Raw genomic sequence first — 19,652 nt, forward strand, 5'->3', positions numbered from 1 at the left:
GAGGAACTACTTTTCTGTTGTTGTAATTTAGCGTGGTTAATCTTACAACCAAAATAATTATAAACACTAATTACATTTTTTTTTTTAATGACTTAAGCTTGTGAGAGCTATATCCAACTGGAAAACAACAGCCATGCCCACACGATATGATTAAAAAAGCAGCCCAGTAATAATGATAATGCAGGCTGCCAGTTGAACATTTATGGGCTATGGAACTTGAAGTATTTACATGTGGATTGTTGTTTGGACTGCTTGTTTAAGGTGGCTGTGTACATGTGAAGTGGGAGGATGAGAAATGAGAATGTATGAACTGAAGTTTGGTGTTATCTACTGTACATGGCAGAAAAAGTAGAATAGAAATAGAAATATTGGAAAAAGTGAGTACGTTGTCTTTTGATATGAATTGCATTAAAATCTGTTGATTTCACTTCTCTGTGTAGTTAATCACGTGTAAAACAAAATAAAATGTAGAGATTTAAACTAGTCATTATTTTGTACAATACATTATGATTTTCTGGGGATTCATATTGGATTTAATTGAGACTCCGTCATGTGTGCATGCCTTTCCATTTAGATTTATGACCTTTGGATTACAAAAAAAAATTTACATTTGTAAAAGAAAAATTAGAAAAAAAGGAATGATAAAAACTGACCATGACTTTGAGACATAAACCTATAAGCTGGTCTGGAGTGAGTGCTTTGAAAGGATGAAGATTTCACAGCATTTATTAAAATTTTATGAAATAAAAAAAACAAAACTGTACATAGATTACAAAAATGACCATTAATAAATCCAAAACACATCAGCTGCAATGTAATTTTTCTTATAGTTTCATGAGTAAGTACAACTATGACATGATAGAAAGGAATTTCAGATACCCCCAAAATATGCACAAAATACATAATGATAACATGGGGTCTAGTTAAGAAAACTGTGATACAAAAATTCATAAACACTGCAAACGGAAAGTATAAACATTCAATGGCGTTAAGAGTTCTGCTGTACAACACCTATCACATTTCCAACATTTCATGATCATGATGCTTCGATGACTGATTCTGTGCCGTTTCTGTGTGCGGTTTTATAATCTGGTGGAGAGATAGTTTCTGTTGTCAGCTGGAGGAAAGTCTTCACTTGCATGTTCACCCTGAGCTGCTTCACTCAGTATAGTGATCACCATTGATAATGTGGCATTGGGATCCAGCAGTTTCACCAAAGGCACGTTCACGCCTCTCTCCTGAAAGATCAGATTCTGCAGAGTCATGGCCTGCATGGAGTCAATGCCCAAGGAGGAGAGATATGTGTCATCTCCAAGCTCATTCTGATCCATGCCAATAGTCTCACTTAGTAGAGAGATCACATAACATTTTGGTGAGACAACATCAGTTTGTTTATCTTCTGACACCGTCTCTTTGGATTTTTGGAAAGCCTCCTCAACTAATGCAGACAGACGCATTGTCAAGGCCCTGTTTTGAGAGAGGACATTGTACCGGATGTTCCTGAAATGAAACTTGCACACAACTTGTTGGGGTCGGTTGAGTACAAGGCATTGCTCCAAGCTATTATGAACTTCAGCCACGTCTAGAACCATCATGCCCTTTGCCTCCAGAAATCGCTGGAAATGTTCTTTGTTCAAAAGCAAGCCGAGGTTCAGCGCACCCCAGTTGATAGACTGTCCAGGCAGCCCAAGTTTGCGCCTGTACTGACAAAACAGGTCTAGGAAACCATTGGCTGCTGCATAGTTTGTCTGAGATGCATTTCCCAGAAAAGCAGAGATGGAGGAGTAGCATACAAAATAGTCCAACTTGCACTTCTGTGTTGCGTGATGCAGATTCAGTACACCATTCACTTTGGGTCTGAAAACCTTCTCATAAAGAGATCTGTTGAGGGTTTCAATCAGCCCATCATGCAAGACAACTGCACTGTGAAACACCCCTCGAATTGGACAACTGGGAAACTGATGGTTGATGGTACAAATAACCTTGTGCACATGCTCAGAGACAGATATGTCACACTCTATGCTGGTGATGCTGTTGCCACACTGTTTCTCCACATTGAGAATCTCTTGCTGTACATCAGGTTTGGGCTTGCTCCTTGAGAGTATTACGATGATCCCACCACCTCTTTGAGAAATGAACTTGACTGTTTCAAAGCCCAGACCTGAAAGACCACCTGCCACTATGTACACTGCTCCCCTTCGAAAAAGTTGTTTTTTTGTTGGTAACAGTGGAATCGCAGACTGCTTCAAATCAGCAGCTTTTTCTAGAGTCAATATGGCCAGTTTTTTTGTGCTAAAGTATGATTGTAGTTCCTCTGAATCCTGGCTGCAACTTTCTGATTTTTCACATTGAAAAGTAAAATTTTCAAGTGTAAATTTCCTTCCGAAATTCAGGGACTTCAGCCAGTGATAAATGTGTGGCCTGTGTGCTTTCAGGTATCCTTTGTGGAAAATATCTGGCACCTGGATTGTCTGTACATGAACATTCTCCTTTAAACTTTTAATCACCTCCTGAGTTTGCACACCCTGCATCGGACATTCACAGATGATCACAACATGTTGAACGCCTGGAAATTTGGAAATTTTAGCTGTCAGTGATTCATTGACCGGAGGCAAGATGACAAATGCATCTATCTGATTGATGTCCAACAAAGAGCCATTAGACTGTGTGCCAACTGTTACATTCCAGCCAGATTTGGTACAAGCACATGCCAAAACATTCACCAGAGCAGAATCAGACATTGCGCATAGGATCCCTAAATTATGTTTGGCCCTGGGCAAGGCTCGATGCACAATCTCCCATGCGAGGACAAAGTAGGAAACACACGGTGTTTTTTCAAGGTATGGGAACCTTTTGGTGCTGTAACAAACATCTTCTGGGACTCGGACCTTAGTAGCTGCCACCACAGGACAACAGACAGCCACATGGTCTCCAATTTTCAGTTTCCTCACATCTTGTCCAACTGCTGTAACAGTCCCACTGAAGTCAAGAGCAAGTAGCTTGTGTTTCTGAGTTGAATGCTTGTTCCAGTACAGTGTCTGGCCAAATTTTAGATGTGAGGCACTGACTGGGAAATAATCGGGTGAATGGAGACAAAACTTTCTTGGCTGGATTTCCACTGATGTGTTGCTCATTTTCTCAACATCCAATTCAAAGTGAATGGCACTAAGTTGACTCATACTGTATGCATCATTTGTTTGAAAGATACATGGTTTGGACATTATAGAGGTGTAACTGCCCTCTGAACCATCAGTCATTTCTGGAGATGTACGGACGATAGATGACTTCAATATCTGCCCATCTTTTACCACTAATTCTGGGTAGCTGCTGCAAGGATATGACCTCAGGACCTCAGACAGTGCCTCAGTGTCCTTGGTAGAGACAGTGCTGATATCAATGAGCTGAAAAGAAAGATCTGGTATCTCTGCGGCAAAAGATCTTGTCATCCCAGCCAGAGCAAACCCTGGATTTATGTGGTCTACTGTGATGTCAGACGAACAATAGGTTACTGCTCTGATTGAGTTTGGGAAATGGATTCGTTTTAGCTCAAGGACTATTTGGCGGAAAAGCTCACAGCAGCATGCCAAGTTCTGAAGAATGCCATCAGCGGAAAGTGAGGTGAGATTTTCTTTGCCCCACAAAAACAAGACCTCATCAAAGATGTTCTCAATATCTATGATTTTGAGGTTTTCCAAGAGAGAAGGAAACCCAATGGTCAAGATGTCTTGTACATGTTTGAATGACACAAATCTAGAATTTGAGTCAAGGTGTTGTTGTAAACCTTTAGAAATCCCAATAGGGTCGCAGAAGACCAGAGCCTTTGGAGGAGGAGCAGGTTTGAAACCAGGGGCTACACTGAATGTATTGTGATAGAAATACTCCTCAACAACATGAGAATGGCTGCCAAGATATTTGATGATCACATGTTTAACCTCAACCAAGACTCTGCCCTCCATATCTGTAAAGCAGCCACAAACCTCAAAGTGATCTGTGCCCACATCAATAGCTCGTAAATAAACAATCATCTTCCTTTGCAAAGGTTCAAACACTCTTAGACTTCCTATTTTTGCAGGAAATCCTGGCCTACCAGCAAAGATGTGCTCAACTGTAACTGGAAGAAGCTGCATCAGATAATCCAACACAACAGGATGAATGTGGTAATGGTAGAAATGAGACATCAATTCCTCTGGGACTGTGATTGGTGCAAAAGCCTCCTTCAGTTCTTTTCCATAATGTATGTCCCCTTTACTTTGGAACACATGTCCATATTGAAAGCCCCCCTGAGAGAGATAACGGTAAAGCTCTTTAAAGTTCACAACAGATGTGCACCGTTTATAGATGGTGCTCAATGAAATGCATGACTCCTCAAGCAGCCTGTCTATATTTTGAACAACAGTGCCTGAAGCATACACAACAGAAGGGGAAAGTATGGTGAAACTGGTTTCTCTCTCCTTTTGTTCAAGTTGCACTTTAATTTCCGGTGATTTCTGACTCAACACAAACGGGCTGTGAAAACTGACACTCAGCTGTACAGAACTGAGAGGGACTCTTGGTTTAGCAGTTGCCATGAATGCAGCTAAACCCAACTCAGCATAGAAAGCACCGGGAATAATGGGTATCCCATTGTGCTTGTGCTCTTTCAAGTAGAAAGAGGAGTCAGACACCAGATCGCAACTGAAAATGTTACTTTTACTTGCTGCCTGACGTAGCACTGGATGGTCACTTTGTGTATTTTTCAGTGCTGCTCCAATGATAACATCTCTGCATGAACAATCAAACTGGTATCTTGGGATTGACAGTGGCGTCGTCTCATAACCCCTGTAGAAAGCGTTCCAGTCTACTGGGGCACCGAGTTCAAAAAGCTGAGAAACAACAGACACGGCCGATTCATGATCTTTCCCTGGCAACACAGAGGCCAGAACAACTGTGCCATTTCCCAGACTTTCCATGATGTTTCTTTGCAGCGCCCTTCTTGGTCCTATCTCTACAAACACTAGACTCCTCTTATCTTTAGCTACTGACGTCACTGCCTGCTCGAAAGCAACTGGCTCACGAATGTTTCGAGCCCAGTATTTGCCTGTGCAGAAGTCTCCCTGCTGAACTTCCTTGCCTGTTACTGTTGAGAACAACTCTGCGTCAAGATCATTCACATTTAATGAGCCAATTGCCTTTCTGATTTCTGATAGAATTGGGTCCATCATGTGGCTGTGGTAAGCAGTGGGAATGTCAAGTACACAAAGGAACAGATTTTGACTGGTAGCTGAGTTACTCAGCTCCTTATAGAGGCTCTCAATTGCACCTGCATCCCCAGACAGGGTGCAGGACTGAGGACTGTTGAAAGCAGCAAGACAAACTTTACCAGAGTATGAAGAAAGAAAAGATGATACCTCAGATACCGGCATGTTACTGACCACAAGCATCTTCCCCCCAGTGACTTTGGTCTGCAGAGTGCTACGGAAATATATGACTTTCACTGCATCCTTAAGAGACAAGAGGCCAGAACAGTGAGCAGCTGCAACTTCACCAACAGAGTGACCAAGAATTGCATCTGGCTTGACCCCCCAGTGCTTGAGTAAGATGGTAATCCCCACCTGGATAGCAAAGAGAAGAGGCTGTATGACATCTGGCTTGTTGAAGTCACTACTCTCAGTCTCACTCTCAAGTGTGGTCAGAACGTTAACGGTGCCCAGATTTTGGAAAAGCAGTGAAATCTCTGCAATCTTTTCTCTGAATACAGGCTCTGTTTTCAGTAGCTGATTGCACATACCGTGGTAAGTCACACCATTTCCACAGAAAACAAACACCAACTTCGAACCTAAGGAGGCCGGGGTGACACATTTTCCAACAGAGGCCCTCAGTTTCTCTTTAACATCAGTAACAGACGACGCCACAATGACCTTTCTGAATTTATGTTTTTGGTGGCTTCTTCTGCAGGCTGATGTGTAACACAGAGACTGTAGATTAACTTTCTTATCTGCGTCGAGCTGTTTAATTGTGTCTTGCATAGTCATAGAAAGGGATTTCAATGAATTAGCTGACGTGACAAAATAGTTCACTTGCCTTTCATCAATTTTTTGCTCAGCAACTGGCTGCATGTACTGTGTGACAATGGCGTGTGCGTTTGTTCCTCCAAAGCCAAAGTTGTTTACTCCAGCAGTTCTTGCTCTGGTTGATTTCCACTTTTCTGTTTTTTGGGGAATTTTGATGTTCAAGGATTTGACATCTACACTGGAGCTGTCATCAGAGTAGAAAACTGACGGAACGATGGTCTCGTGCTTCATCATCAGGAGAACCTTAATGAGTCCGGCAACTCCAGCTGCTGATTCGGTGTGTCCGATGTTGCTCTTCACAGAGCCAATCAGCAGTGGCTGTGAACCAGGAGGTCTGGCTTTAGCGATGACATTTGAGATGCTCCCCGCTTCTGTTGGGTCTCCAGCTGGAGTTCCTGTCCCATGTGCCTCTATGTACTGGACATTTTCCAGGTCCGAGGCTGAGTAGATCCTTCTGAGCAGCTCCTCTTGTTGTGTGATGGAGGGTTTGGTGATCGGAGTGACCGAGTGTCCATCTTGGTTCACTGCTGTTTTGCGGATGATACCCCAGATATGATCACGGTCTTGCAGAGCCTGTGAAGAAACAAACATGGAAAAAATGAATCTTTGAGCAACGTAAAAAAACTGTTATTCTTTTGTATATTCAGACCTTTTTCAGAGGCTTCAGGAGGACTACTCCACAGCCCTCCCCTCTACCATAGCCATCTGCTCTTCTGGAGAAAGGTTTGCTAGTACCATCAGGTGCGATCATCTTCGCCTTGCTGAGTGCAACAAATACTCTTGGCTCAATAATGCAGCTGACTCCTCCACAGATGGCCATATCAGAATCTCCTGATAAAAATAAAATAATCTTTTTACTCCATAATGTTTTGATACCATGCTGCAAATAATTGACAATTCTACTGGAGTGGCTTTTCACTTGACATCTTTGTGGCTGAACTAAAAATGTCACTGAGTTCAGTCAGAATATATACTCACCTTGTTTAATGGATTGGCAGGCAAGATGCAGAGCCACAAGAGATGATGAACAGGCACAGTCTATGGACAGTGAGGGTCCAGTAAAGTTGAAGATGTAGGAGACCCTGTTTGCTGCAATACTCATGGCGAGCCCTGTGCCCGTCCAGTGGTTGATCACACTCGGATGCACATGTGCTGCATTTGTTTCATAATCCCTGTTCATTATGCCTACAACAAAGCGACGGAAAACATGAGGAAAACATTGATTTCCTGATCATTTTTGATTCTACATATAGCTTCAAGAAATTTCACAGTATTTCACTTTTTGGATCATGTTGCCATTATCTTTCAATTTTGTAACACTAAACAGCAATATCTGAAAACGTCTCGTCATTGTCTTACCAAAAAACACCCCTGTCCTGGTACCGCTGGCTTTTTCCATAGGAATGCCTGCATTCTCTAAAGCCCGGTAGACACACTGCAGGAGCTGTTTTTGTTGGGGATCCATTTGTTCCACCTCACTGTCACTGATTCCAAAAAACTTGTGGTCGAACTCATTGAACCTGAAAACGTTCATTAAACAATAAATTTACATTTCCTCTTTTGGATTTTTCACTATAAAGATTAACCTGTGCAAAACAGGGGTTGAAGTAACACATTACAAATATTCGCATATTTTCTCAAGAACGATGGGAACATTTTGAAATGTACAATGAGAAAATGCACTATATTTGCTATACACACATAATTATGGCTATCTGAATATGTTTCCTATTAAAGTTTGTTGGCCATACCCGTCAATGAGAGCGGCCTTGGCTGTGCGGGATTTACCCGCCTTGTTGTCATCTGGGTCATACCAGCTGGATAAGTCAAACCTCTCTCTGGGAATGAGTACGGCACAGTTTTTCCCCTCCAGTAGAACCTTCCAGAAATTTTCAAGCCCCTCCCCTGTTGGCAAGCGATAGATACATGATGTGATTTGACTATATCTTTCTGAAATATCATGATAAAACAATGTCATATAAGCTAACGTTCAGATATGTCCGAAATAAATAGTTGTACATTTTTCTTAATATGCATTACACAGGATCACAGTAATTCAATAGAGACACACAGGAATATATATCCTATGAACAGATTTAAACAGCAAAACTTCTACATAGTCACATTTATTACAGCGACATCGACATGTTTCAATTCTTTTCAGTATCTTTGTTTTTTTGTTGTTTTTTTTTTAAGTCATTTTACTGTATCAATCATGAAAAATGGGTTTCATCTCATTTTAATTGTTCCTTCATTCGAAATGAATAATTAAAGTAAAAATAAAATCAAAATTAAAAAATACAGTATATCCAAATATTTGACTATTTTCACCTACTTTTTGAACTTAGGCCTCAATGTACAAAAAAAAATGCAACTTTTTAGTTTTTATGTTGTGAGTGTAGACATGAATGACAAAACAATTTACTTGTCAATGATATTCAATGTTTTATTCAATATAAATTATGGTCAGACTGTATGGTATTGGGATTGTTTAGAGCTGCTGCCTCACACAGAGAATATTCAACTTTGAATCCAGTTATCTCTGTGCATGCCTTTCCTCTGTTTTCCTGTTATTTTAACTATTAAAACAAAATAATAAACAAGCCTCAAAATTCTGCTTACCTCCTGGAAAGTTACATCCGATTCCCACAACAGCAATACCATCTTCAGCTTCTTCCATTATGACAGAACTTCACTGAGGAAAAAAAAATCAAAAATACTCACTGGGTCATCATAATCCTCCAGGTAATCTTAGGTTGCAGCAGAGCAGAAATAATGTTTAAGAAAATTCTGTAATTAGATCACTAGTAGTTTAGTAAAGCACCAGCGTATCCTTACATCCATCCTGCTTTCAGGTCCCCTTGGTGATGATGGTATCACTGCAGGCCTTGCAACTGATTCTTATAGCCGGCTTCTTTTCTTTATTAAACATTAATGATAGATTGTATACGTGTCCATGGAGATGAAGGACTTCAGTGCACACATTTATGGCATCTTGCAAATGATAAGTAGAGGTTAAACTTTATCAACAGTTTTAACCTAATTTTCAATATTGACAGAGTGTAAAGTGGAATTTAAAAATAAACCACATTTTATAACAGGAAAATAACTTGATTTTATGATTAAAACACTAGGCACAATGCTAATGTTCACATGCTGTCAAAAAAGAGCTGGGCAAAGCAGTATCCTTGAACTCATTCAGCACAACAGTTTGACCCTTTTGTCACAATATGCAATGACATTTGCAAATATATGTTAACAATGGAATGTCATTGAAAGTTAAATGTAATACAAGAAAGTAATCTGATTATAATATGTTGAATCACAATACTGCATGACCATTTTGTGTTGTCCTCAGTATTAAAGGCAAATTAGTGACAATACTGCTGATAAATGGAGTTCATAGAGGAAATGTCGAGCTTGTCCAGTTAGTTTTATAAATTACTTTCTTGGTGGCATTTATCTGCATTTTATTGCTATTATCAAGTTTTCACAGTTAGACTGAGATCATGTGGTTATGTTTAAGTAAGTAAACTTTATTTGTACAGCTCTTTTCACAGATAAAGTGCTTCACAATAAAAACGGCTTAAAAACACACCAGGTGCCGACAATCACAGCCCCAGAGTCATAAAGTGCTTTGCAGTAAAGAGAGACAAGAAAACATCTTAAAAAGACAATAAATGCTGATAGTAAAAGCAGATAAGAAAACATCCAAGTGTCTTAATCAAATAGCGGACCAAACCCAAGAAGTAAGACGAGGTTGAAAGTGTTATAGAGAACACCATGTAAGTAAATTGATCACTTTGAAAAGTTTAGAAAATGATTGAATCAGAAAAGAAACAAAACTGTCAGGGTCATCCTGAAGAAAACTACAAACAGTTTACATTCACAAAAGCCTGAACAGGAAACGGGGAAATCAAACACAGACAAAAAACAAACATGATGGAATTTAAGAATGTGTTTATTTTCAGAAAAGACAGGCAGAGAAAACTGCCACATTTGAAGGTCGCTCAACCCCCCACCCCAAAAAAAAAAAAGTTTTTCTGAATATACTGCATCTATGTAGCATTAAAAAGGCTTTTATCAAAGTTCTTTGGCTATTAACATATAGTAAACAATGTAAACTTTATTGTAGAAAATGTTACTTTGTGAAATGCAAAGTAAAGACAGAACAACCCGTTTCAGTGAGATTAAATAGTGTAGTTAACAATACTGTAGTCAAACATAACAAATGATCCAGGAAGCTTCAATCCCATGTTATGGAAAGCATTCTGCAGCTCAGCTCCCAGAACTTTTGGGCCAGCTCGTCGTTTTTGGCGGTCTGGGAGCAGTTGGCAGGAGCACAGTCACTGTGAACAATAGGAAGACTTCAGATGAGCTGGTGGAACACGTTTCATTATTAGCCTCCATGTTGTAATCTGGAAACATACTACTGACATCATAATGAACTGGTAGATTTGTTTGGTGTGTTAAGAGGATTTAAATTGGTTTGCTTACTAGTACATGGATATGCTGGGTAGGTAATAAAGTAGTGTTATTATATTATTATTATAAGTTTCTAAAAATAATCAAAATCAGTGGTTCTCAAATTTCTTCCGACGTTGATAAGCTGAGAAGATGTTGAGGTTTTCTACCTACGAGCTTGATCTGTTATAGAAACATGTTTACATCCAACATGAGTATCATTGATCACATCTGCTTGCTGCACTGTACAAATCATTAAAACAGGCACATAAACTCCTAACAAGGTGCTGCAGCTCTTCATCTCTTATAAATACAACAAGCCACAAGTTTGAGAATAACAGCCGTTTTTCCATTTATTTACACACTCACAGTAGACTGATGGAGTCACGACTGTTAAATTTCTTCAAAATACTTATCTCGGTCACACAAAATGTCCTTTTTTCCCCAATCAAACAAGATATGAAACATGAAAATATAAATATAAGGTAATACTTAAATATTTTTAAAAAAATTGTCATGTTTAAAATGTATTATGACTTTTCTAAACATACCACGAGGCTGAACTTGGGCACCAGTGTTCATACACAGTTTGAGAATCAATTATTTAAATAAAGCAATAAATAGAAAAGAAGTTTACCTGTAGTATCCACCGCTCTCTTTCTCCAGCTTTGGCTCCACAGCGCAGTAAATTGTCGTCTGAGCTCCCTGCACGGAGTTTTTGGTGAACGGACTGACCATCTTCATGATTAACTGTTGAGGGCCGCTGAGGTGACGCCACAAGTCGGTCTGAACAACTCCGGGATGGAGAGAGTACGCAGTCACTCCAGTGCCTGGAAGACAACCACCAAAACAGAAAAGAAACTCATTATTTATCTCAGTGGAGGGAAACTGAGATGTAAACCCCCCCCCCAAAAAAAAAAACTGCATGTGCTTCATCAGTTTTCTTTTTTGAACCAAACAAAGAGGGATGTCAGATGATTTAACCAACTGTTTTCACACCTTCGAGGTGTTTCGCCAGTGAGCGGGTGAAGAGGACGTTGGCCAGCTTGCTCTGGGAGTAGGCTTTTTTCTTGTCGTAGCTCTTCTCGCTGTTGATGTCCTCCAGGTTGATGGAGCCCCAGGAGTGAGCCATCGACGACACAGTGACGATGCGCGCCGGGGCCGACTTCTTTATCAGGTCGAGCAGCAGATAAGTAAGCAGAAAATGACCTGAAGAACGAGTAAAAATGACTTTCAGGCAACAGGCAGACACTGTACTTACATAAGGTACAATAACTGCATAAATGGGGTTGTATGTGATAATTTGGAATGACAGAGGGGAAGAAAAAAAGACTCAAAAACTCTCAGAAAAACAAGACAATAAATCAAATCTGTCAGTATTCAATGCAAAATAACATTAGTGCATTTAGTCTGGATTTAGGGCAGACAAAAACGTTTCTCATTATCAAATGTCAGATATGAAGCATCTCATGGTCTCACATCTTACGCGCATAGACAAAGGCATTGTCAGTCACAAGTCTGTATTATCGGTTGTCTAAGCAAAAATGTTGCTGGAAATTCTGAAACATTTACTTGTTGTAGGTTTCTTGAAGAAGGTTTACTGTCATGACTTAGATCAGTACAATAAACCAGTAATTGAGCAATTTAGAAAGGAATGTACACCTAGAAATTAATAATGTGAACTATGATTTCTTTTGAGGTGAACTTGACTGTAAAATATACATTTCTGTTGAAATAGTTAAACGTTGCTGCATTTAATATGCGTTGGTGCACAAACTGACTGACCTGCTATCTCTGAGTAGTTTGAAGCTACCGTATCACATCAGTGCTGCAATTTATCGATATACGTTAAAATGAGAAGAAACAACGAGAACACATTATGCAGCTTACGGCACATCACCTTTGTGTCCCGATCAGTGTCTGACACACAGACTGAATTTATTTACCGAAGTGATTGACGCCAATTTGCATCTCGAAGCCGTCTGCAGTTTTCCCATAAGGACAAACCATCACGCCAGCATTGTTGATGAGGATGTTGAGTTTCGCCTCATCTGTAGAGGAAAGACACAAAACACAGAGATTTTCATCTCACCGGACTTATGAGTCACTTCTCGTCTATGCTTCTTTGAGGTTTAAGTGATTTTTACCTTGATTAATGCCTTCAGCAAATTCCCTTATAGACTTGCTGTCTGATAGGTCGAGTTTCTTGCAGACGACGTTGTCGTTTCCGGAGCTTTCGATAATTTCCTTGACAGCAGTCTCAGCTTTCGCCATGTCCCTGCATGCTATTATGATGCGCGCTCCTAAATAAAATAGATGTATAGTAGACAAAGGACAAATAACATAATGGCATTCACCACAAAACTGGTTTTAAATGTTAAATGTCTATATTTTTTTTAAATGTTGCTTATATGACTGCAGTAACATTCAAGCATATAATATAATTTGACATAGTTATGTCTTATTATCAGCTCATTATATTTGTCATTATAGTTAATGTATTAACTCTATTGAAACTCTGTTCGTCTGTGCTTCAACTTTGAAGAGTAAACAATAATAATATAACATTATTATGATCATTATGATAAACTAAACAAAAATGGGTTTAAATTAAGATTTAATTATCTTCAGAGGATCAACTTAAGGAACTAAATGGCTTGAAATAATAGAGCCTCACATTATAACAAATTAAACCATTAAAGCAGCTTCAGCTATGTGGAAGGGGAAGCAGCCTATTGCAAAGCAATGTGTTGACAGCAAAGCAGCATTACCAAACTTACTTTAGCAGAACGGGGATAGAAAAGAATTAGGTAATGCGACTGAGTCTCACAAGGCAGAAGTGAAGAATTAGTTTTATAGTTTGAAAATAATATGATTGTTTTATTATAGTGGGAACCCTCCTCTGGCGTTTCATTTCCCACTTACAATGGGATAATGAATTCTATGATTATAAGACTGTTAACATGAACTGAACTCATGGTAATTCACCCATCACTTTAGAGACATGATGCAATAGTTGTCAAATACGGTTTGTATGTGTGCATCTATGCTGCTACTTATGCACAGCATATTTACTTTTTTTATTTGTATATGTGTATGTTTCATGTTCTTTTCAGACTTCCAATTGCCACTATGACTGCAATGCTGCTACAAAGGCACCTAATCTAATCTGGTCTAAAATGTTGGCATTTCATATTGGTGAAATTATAGAAGTGCTCTTGGGGAAAAGAAACTCGCTTATTCTCAAATACAGTTTTATCTGTCGTCTGGAATTTTTGTGTGTGACATTTAAGCAAGTGATTCCAATGGGACAAGTTTGATTTATTTTGTACCCTTTCCTCAATGATCTCCTGTCAGTGTGGTTTAATCTGTGGCGAACTGGGATGACAAGAACTAATGGCAAAACAAAGCTGAAGCGATGGGACAAACAAAGTGCCTCTTTCATGTTAGTCAAGTGGTTCTTCAGGTTTTTCTGGGTTCACATTGTGTTTCATTTCTGTTCATCCTGAAGAAGACCATCACATTAAACGGTGGACTGGGCTGTAGGCATCAAAAGTCACGATCACATTGTGCAAGCCACCATGACAAGCAGAAAAAAAGGCCAAACTCAGCTATGGAGGAGCTGAATTGAACGGCGTGGTTCTTGTGGTTAAAGGTCAGGAGACAGGAGACACTGACCTCTCTTGGACAGGTCGATGGCGGTCTCCTTCCCGATGCCGGTGTTCGCCCCGGTGATCACCACCGTTTGACCGTCCAGCTTCTTGTCAGAGGACCAGGCTGCCCGGAACACATTTCTACGAGATTGAGAAACCAATGAACGTCTCAACCAAAAACACGAAAGAAACTGTGTCAATACACAGCGTTTGCACCAAAAACACCTGGCAGATAAGCGCGTTTTCCTCCGACAGTTTGACATCTTTTACGAATATACATATAACTAATTCTCACCTGAATGACTGCATCTCACCGATTATTTATATCCAATATTCACCATAGAAGACAGTCCGGAGAAAACGTCTGAGAATTAAAACTGGTCTCCCGGAAATGTTTATAAACCCACCAGACTGCAAAGTTTTGATGGGCTTGAATCTCAGCCAATAGGCTGCGGCCTCGTCCGTGACGGACAACGGTGATTGGTTGATTTGGTAGTCTGGGCCCGCCTTTGTTTAGAGTGCGCTCCATTGTGAATACTGACAGTGCCGGAGGGGAGGGGACTCGTGGATTGCCTACAACAGGTCGGACAGTTTATTAAGAAAAGTTTGAAATAATAACTTGCAACTACACTGCTATGTTTTTTTTTTATATCATCCTCATGGAATTATTATTATGATTATTGGACTGTCGTAAAAATACGTTTTAAATGAAGCGCTATCTTTGCAAATCTGGTCAAACTCACCAAACATAAAACTTGAAATTCAAATTCAGATTTATTGTAATTTGTGCCATGCAAACATGAAATAAGAAAATGTCGTTTTCTGTAAAGACAACGCATAATCAAATCAAATGTGTACATTGCTAGTCAAAGCAGATCTGTACAACTCGAGCACTTATAGCAGCTGGAGACAATGCTTTTTGGAAGTGTTTCAATCAGTCACACACAACTTTCTCCAATTTGTCCCCAGAAAGACACACCTACCGATAAATTGTCTCAGACACATGAAGAATCAGGTGCACGTGGAGAAAACCAACCGTGCACAGCCCGAAGTGGACATCTTTGCACCGTACTGTAGGTATTTGTCCAGCAGGTGGCAGCCCTACACCATCTGGCACTGAGCTGATCGTCTCCTCTTTCACTTTAAGACCAGCCCTGTGTCACTGTGTGACAGATTAACAGGTTGGTATTTGGGTAAATCTCGTCCTTGGCGTGAATTTTGTACTATGGCAAATTATTTACAGTATCCCTAATTATCCAAGCCCCCAGCAAAAGCTGACCATGCCACCATGAATGGCCCATTCATAAATTACAGACATTATTACTGCAGAAACAGCAGGTTTAAAGTGTGGACAGGAGGTCATTGGAACAGGAAACCAGTCATCAGCTGGTTGTGTGTAAGCAAACATTTCCTTCCCTTTTCTGTTGAATCAGTCAGCAAAGACAGTGTGTGTGTGTGTGTGTGTGTGTGTGTGTGTGTGTGTGTGTGTGTGTGTGTGTGTGTGTGTGTGTGTGTGTGTGTGTGTGTGTGTGTGTGTGTGTGTGTGTGTGTGTGTGTGTGTGTGTGTGTGTGTTTGTAATTCAGATCAGCAACATCATGAGCCTCTCTGAGGGCGGAAAGAGCAGGAAAGATTCCTGTCCTGTGGTGTCAATCAGTAAAATGTGTGTACAGTATGTGTAGATTCCGATCATGAATATAAATACAGAGAGGTGCGTGTCAATGAACTACATTTACACTGAATGGAAATCATTCAATTTCAAATCAACATGACACAATCACCTTGATTGCATCCCTTTGACTTGTTTATTTAACCATGTGAATGCAAGCCTGCTAGAAAATGTCTGTTGACATACCTTTGTATGGCAACATGACTTATTATGATGGTTGCACAGTAAATAACTTTAATATTATATATATATTGTATCAGATGGTCTATCATTTAATTGTGTGCTATTTATCAATCATTTTTTCTGAAATTTTTACCTTTGTGCAACACAAAATTTTATGCTCTTTTCAGTTAATTATCTTTATTTATTGTTTGTTTTGTTATTATTGACAGGCTGATATTTTGCCATAAGACATAACAATTTACCTCAGATGTCACTGGCGCCGCATTAGCAGCTTCCCAGAAGCCAAAGACAATGGAGAGGCAGGAGGATGCTCTGAATAAACTATGAGAACAATCCATTAGCTATAATGGGACCGTTAACTTCACTTTGGCACATGGAAAGCAAGAGGATGCCAGATTTATTTTTATGCACAAGACAAGAAGATATAAACAAACTGAAGGAGGACATGTTGGATTGACGAGGTGAACAATAATTACAGTCGTGCTGTCCTAAAAGTAGTGTACCATTTACTTTTAGAAAAAGCCCCTGTATCGTGCACGTTTGATTGTAACCAAGCTTGTAAACAAACTTTTTATTTACTTGTACTTTAAAAGCATGGGTACTGCGTAAGCATGGGTACTGCGTAAGGTGCCAGGTATTTGCCAGTGAAGCTTAAAATGCTTTATCATTTTGATAATTTTTACTTTGAACAGAATATAAGAAGCGTGATGAAATAAATCCTAAAAGTGGCACTAAAATAAGTATTTTTTCGAGAGGATGGATTGAAAGGATGGATCAAACACGTGTTTTATTCAAAAGATTGATTTGACATCAAGGAGGAGACATAAAAATAGTAATATCTCACAAATATAGTATACTTATAGTATATATATACTTTTGCAGAACAATTTTGCTCCCTATGCCCACAATAACATTTATATATTCACCTATAAATTCAAAGAATAAAAAGCAAAGTCTGTTGTTAATTTCCACTGTGAATTTGTGTTGCTTAACTGCAATAACAGTTTTGTGCTAAAGAGGGCGCTAAAAAGACGCCTTAGAAATTAGTAGAAAATAACTTCATTCTAATTTTTGTTTGTTTCATCATGGTGCAGTGTCTTGAGCTAGTATATGTTAATATTGCAGCCAAAACATTTGAAAAACTTTACATTATGTTATAGTGGATATAATGCAGCAAGCATTTTAAGTTAAATAAAAAAACCTTTTTGATCTCAGTCAAAAGTCCTGTCTCAAAACTAGTGTGAATTTACTTGATGTTTGATATCAGCTTGATTTTATTTGGTTTGTTGCATTCTCTTTCTGTTTCATCCTGTTCACTGTTACCTTCATACAGCTGAAAAGCCTCCACCTCTGCGTCTGAAACTCCAAGGGGAGTTTTTTTCCCTCTCCACTGCCGCCTGCGCCTGCTCATGTGGGATTGTTGGGTTTCCATGAGATGACTATGTTGTAATTGGTGCTATTTAAATAAGACTGTGCTGAATTGAAAATAAACATTGCAAAGTTAGAGTTCATATCGGAGTTGTCCTGCTGCATCCAAAGAGACTATTGAACTGAACATATTGATGTGGTTGAAGCGAATATACTTGTTTAAAAACAGTAAAAAATAAAAGAAATGTAGCCATGAAAATTTCACAAAGAAACATATGAATGCAAAAGTCAGGTACTTTTATAGAAATTTAAAGCCACAACCGGTCAAACATCAGCATGAACAGTAAGCAAACACTAATTTATAAGTACTAGGAATTTTTCTTGTCAATGATTATAGAAACTTTCCATCACTAAAAAAAAAACTTGAGGAATAAAAACATATAAAGTCAGTCTGGGAGGTCTCCATTAAATGTTGAAAACCCTGTGATTTGAAGTATAATTTTGTTAACGAGAAAGAGTACGAGTTCTCATATTGTGTCCTTCAGAGCAGATCAGAAGCAAGGCAGGCAGAGCCACAACCCGAATGTTTACATTATAACATCTTTGTGAGGTCACGTCCCACCGTCTCTCCTGACCCACACACACACACAGGCGACCAGCAGTCTGAGGATTCATCTACAAAAGCTCAAATTATCTGAGGCTGTGGGTGATGATAAACATCTCCAAGTGTCCCCATCTTCTGCCGCCACCTTCAGTGTACAGACAACACTTCATCGGCTCATCTTCTGTTTAGTCTGGCTCTTTTTGCATCCGAGCTCCTGTTGCCTCTTGTATTTGGTTTCTCACCCTCTCAGCCTCCATCACCTCTCTGCGAGCTGGTTACATAACATATAAGCGATGCCATTCATCTGTTCAAACCAGTCCTCCATGCTGATCCAATCTCCAGCTTGTAATGGCCTTTTGACTGCAGCACCATTTCCCCGAGATACCAATCTATACTTTGGTAATTAGTCGCTCTCTCTTTTATTTTTTATTTTTTTTACAAGGGAGGTTATACACCAGATGTCAGACTCCTTCATCTCAGCACTTTGCTGTTGATGGAAACACACTGCAGCATTTAACTCTGCTGTGCAACTACCTTTAAGGATTATTTTCCTCACTGGCTTCCATTTTCTCTGGAGAAATTAGACATGTAAGGTCATGTTAAGGTTGTTCCAGCCTTGCTCAATTAGTCCTATAGGGAATTTACAGCATTTCCTACCCCATGTATTTAAACTATACAACATGTTTGGGGTCAAAACAAAAACAAAAACAAGAATTGTATTATATAACAGCATCTAGAGGGGAAGAACAGTGAGTACTTCAGGGTGCAAATGTTATGACATTTCCTGTTTGTGTCACATTATATTGGATGATAGAAATAATAATAATAATAAAAAAAGTTAATAGAGTTGATTTGATTACAGGCTAGAAGATTCATTAATTTTTTTTAAGCAAAACAATTAACAAGGAATTTAAAAATTTACAAACATATGAAGCAGGGAAACAAAACACAAACCAACCAAAAGCAAACTGACATGGAAACCAATGTGGGAACCAACGAGACAGCAAACCAGTGAACATACCAGCAAAGCAATGCAGGAACCAGGAAACAAGCCAATGAATGAACCAACACATCAAAAAACCAGCAAATTGACCAACCGACTGACTGACCGACCGACCATGACAATATGGTGGGACAATAAGATGTATGGCAACATAAAAGAGAGAGTGATGCTCAGTTCTGCAAAAATGTTTAGCACAACTTGCATGTCAGGATCCTCCAAAATCTGTGTGTCAACATGAAAGAATCATGGCCGTTTTAAAAGCTCATATAAAATAATAATCATTATCTTGTTGAGTCACTTTGGATTTTTTCTTAAATGGGAACACACTAAACACATATATACTGTATGTCGTATGTTTTTCTGCCTGAAACCCTTGCACAGTACTGTATATTTATCTTTGTATGCTGAGAATAACATTGGAGAATACCATCAATGGGCTGTACTATCAAAACAAGAATGTCCACACATCTATGGATGGACTTTCTTAATCAGCATCCGTTGCTAATCAAGTACAACAATGAACTCCCTGCTTCAATAACAAGAGACAGCAGTATCCTGAAAGTCTAAATATAAACAGTCTACTTCCAGCACACAAGTGACGCTGGTGTGGCTAATTTCCATTGTTTCTTAATGACTTTTCAATATGTTAGCAAGGACAGG

The 19,652-nt window shown here is 39.2% G+C and overlaps 2 protein-coding genes across 2 annotated transcripts; both read right to left on the reverse strand.

Annotated features, from left to right (window-relative positions):
• Window positions 1-1,082: 1,082 nt before the first annotated feature.
• On the reverse strand, window positions 1,083-8,730 carry LOC308143891 (phthioceranic/hydroxyphthioceranic acid synthase-like; the record flags this gene model as incomplete). The annotated part of the gene is made up of 6 exons (XM_080514833.1): window positions 1,083-6,623; window positions 6,700-6,881; window positions 7,029-7,235; window positions 7,410-7,570; window positions 7,802-7,955; window positions 8,673-8,730. 6 exons carry the CDS (start codon window positions 8,728-8,730, stop codon window positions 1,083-1,085), a joined length of 6,303 nt encoding a protein of 2,100 aa, XP_080370959.1.
• A 1,316-nt stretch (window positions 8,731-10,046) lies between these two features.
• Window positions 10,047-14,548, reverse strand: rdh12l (retinol dehydrogenase 12, like). The gene is made up of 7 exons (XM_080514926.1): window positions 14,463-14,548; window positions 14,193-14,308; window positions 12,662-12,817; window positions 12,461-12,565; window positions 11,514-11,723; window positions 11,152-11,344; window positions 10,047-10,399 (listed from the first exon to the last, which is right to left on the reverse strand). The coding sequence occupies exons 1-7, from the start codon at window positions 14,474-14,476 to the stop codon at window positions 10,297-10,299; spliced, it is 897 nt and encodes a 298-aa protein (XP_080371052.1). The 5' UTR covers window positions 14,477-14,548; the 3' UTR covers window positions 10,047-10,296.
• Between the last annotated feature and the right edge of the window lie 5,104 nt (window positions 14,549-19,652).

The sequence above is a fragment of the Blennius ocellaris genome, assembly GCF_963422515.1.
Source record: "Blennius ocellaris genome assembly, chromosome: 19".
NCBI lineage: Eukaryota > Metazoa > Chordata > Actinopteri > Blenniiformes > Blenniidae > Blennius > Blennius ocellaris.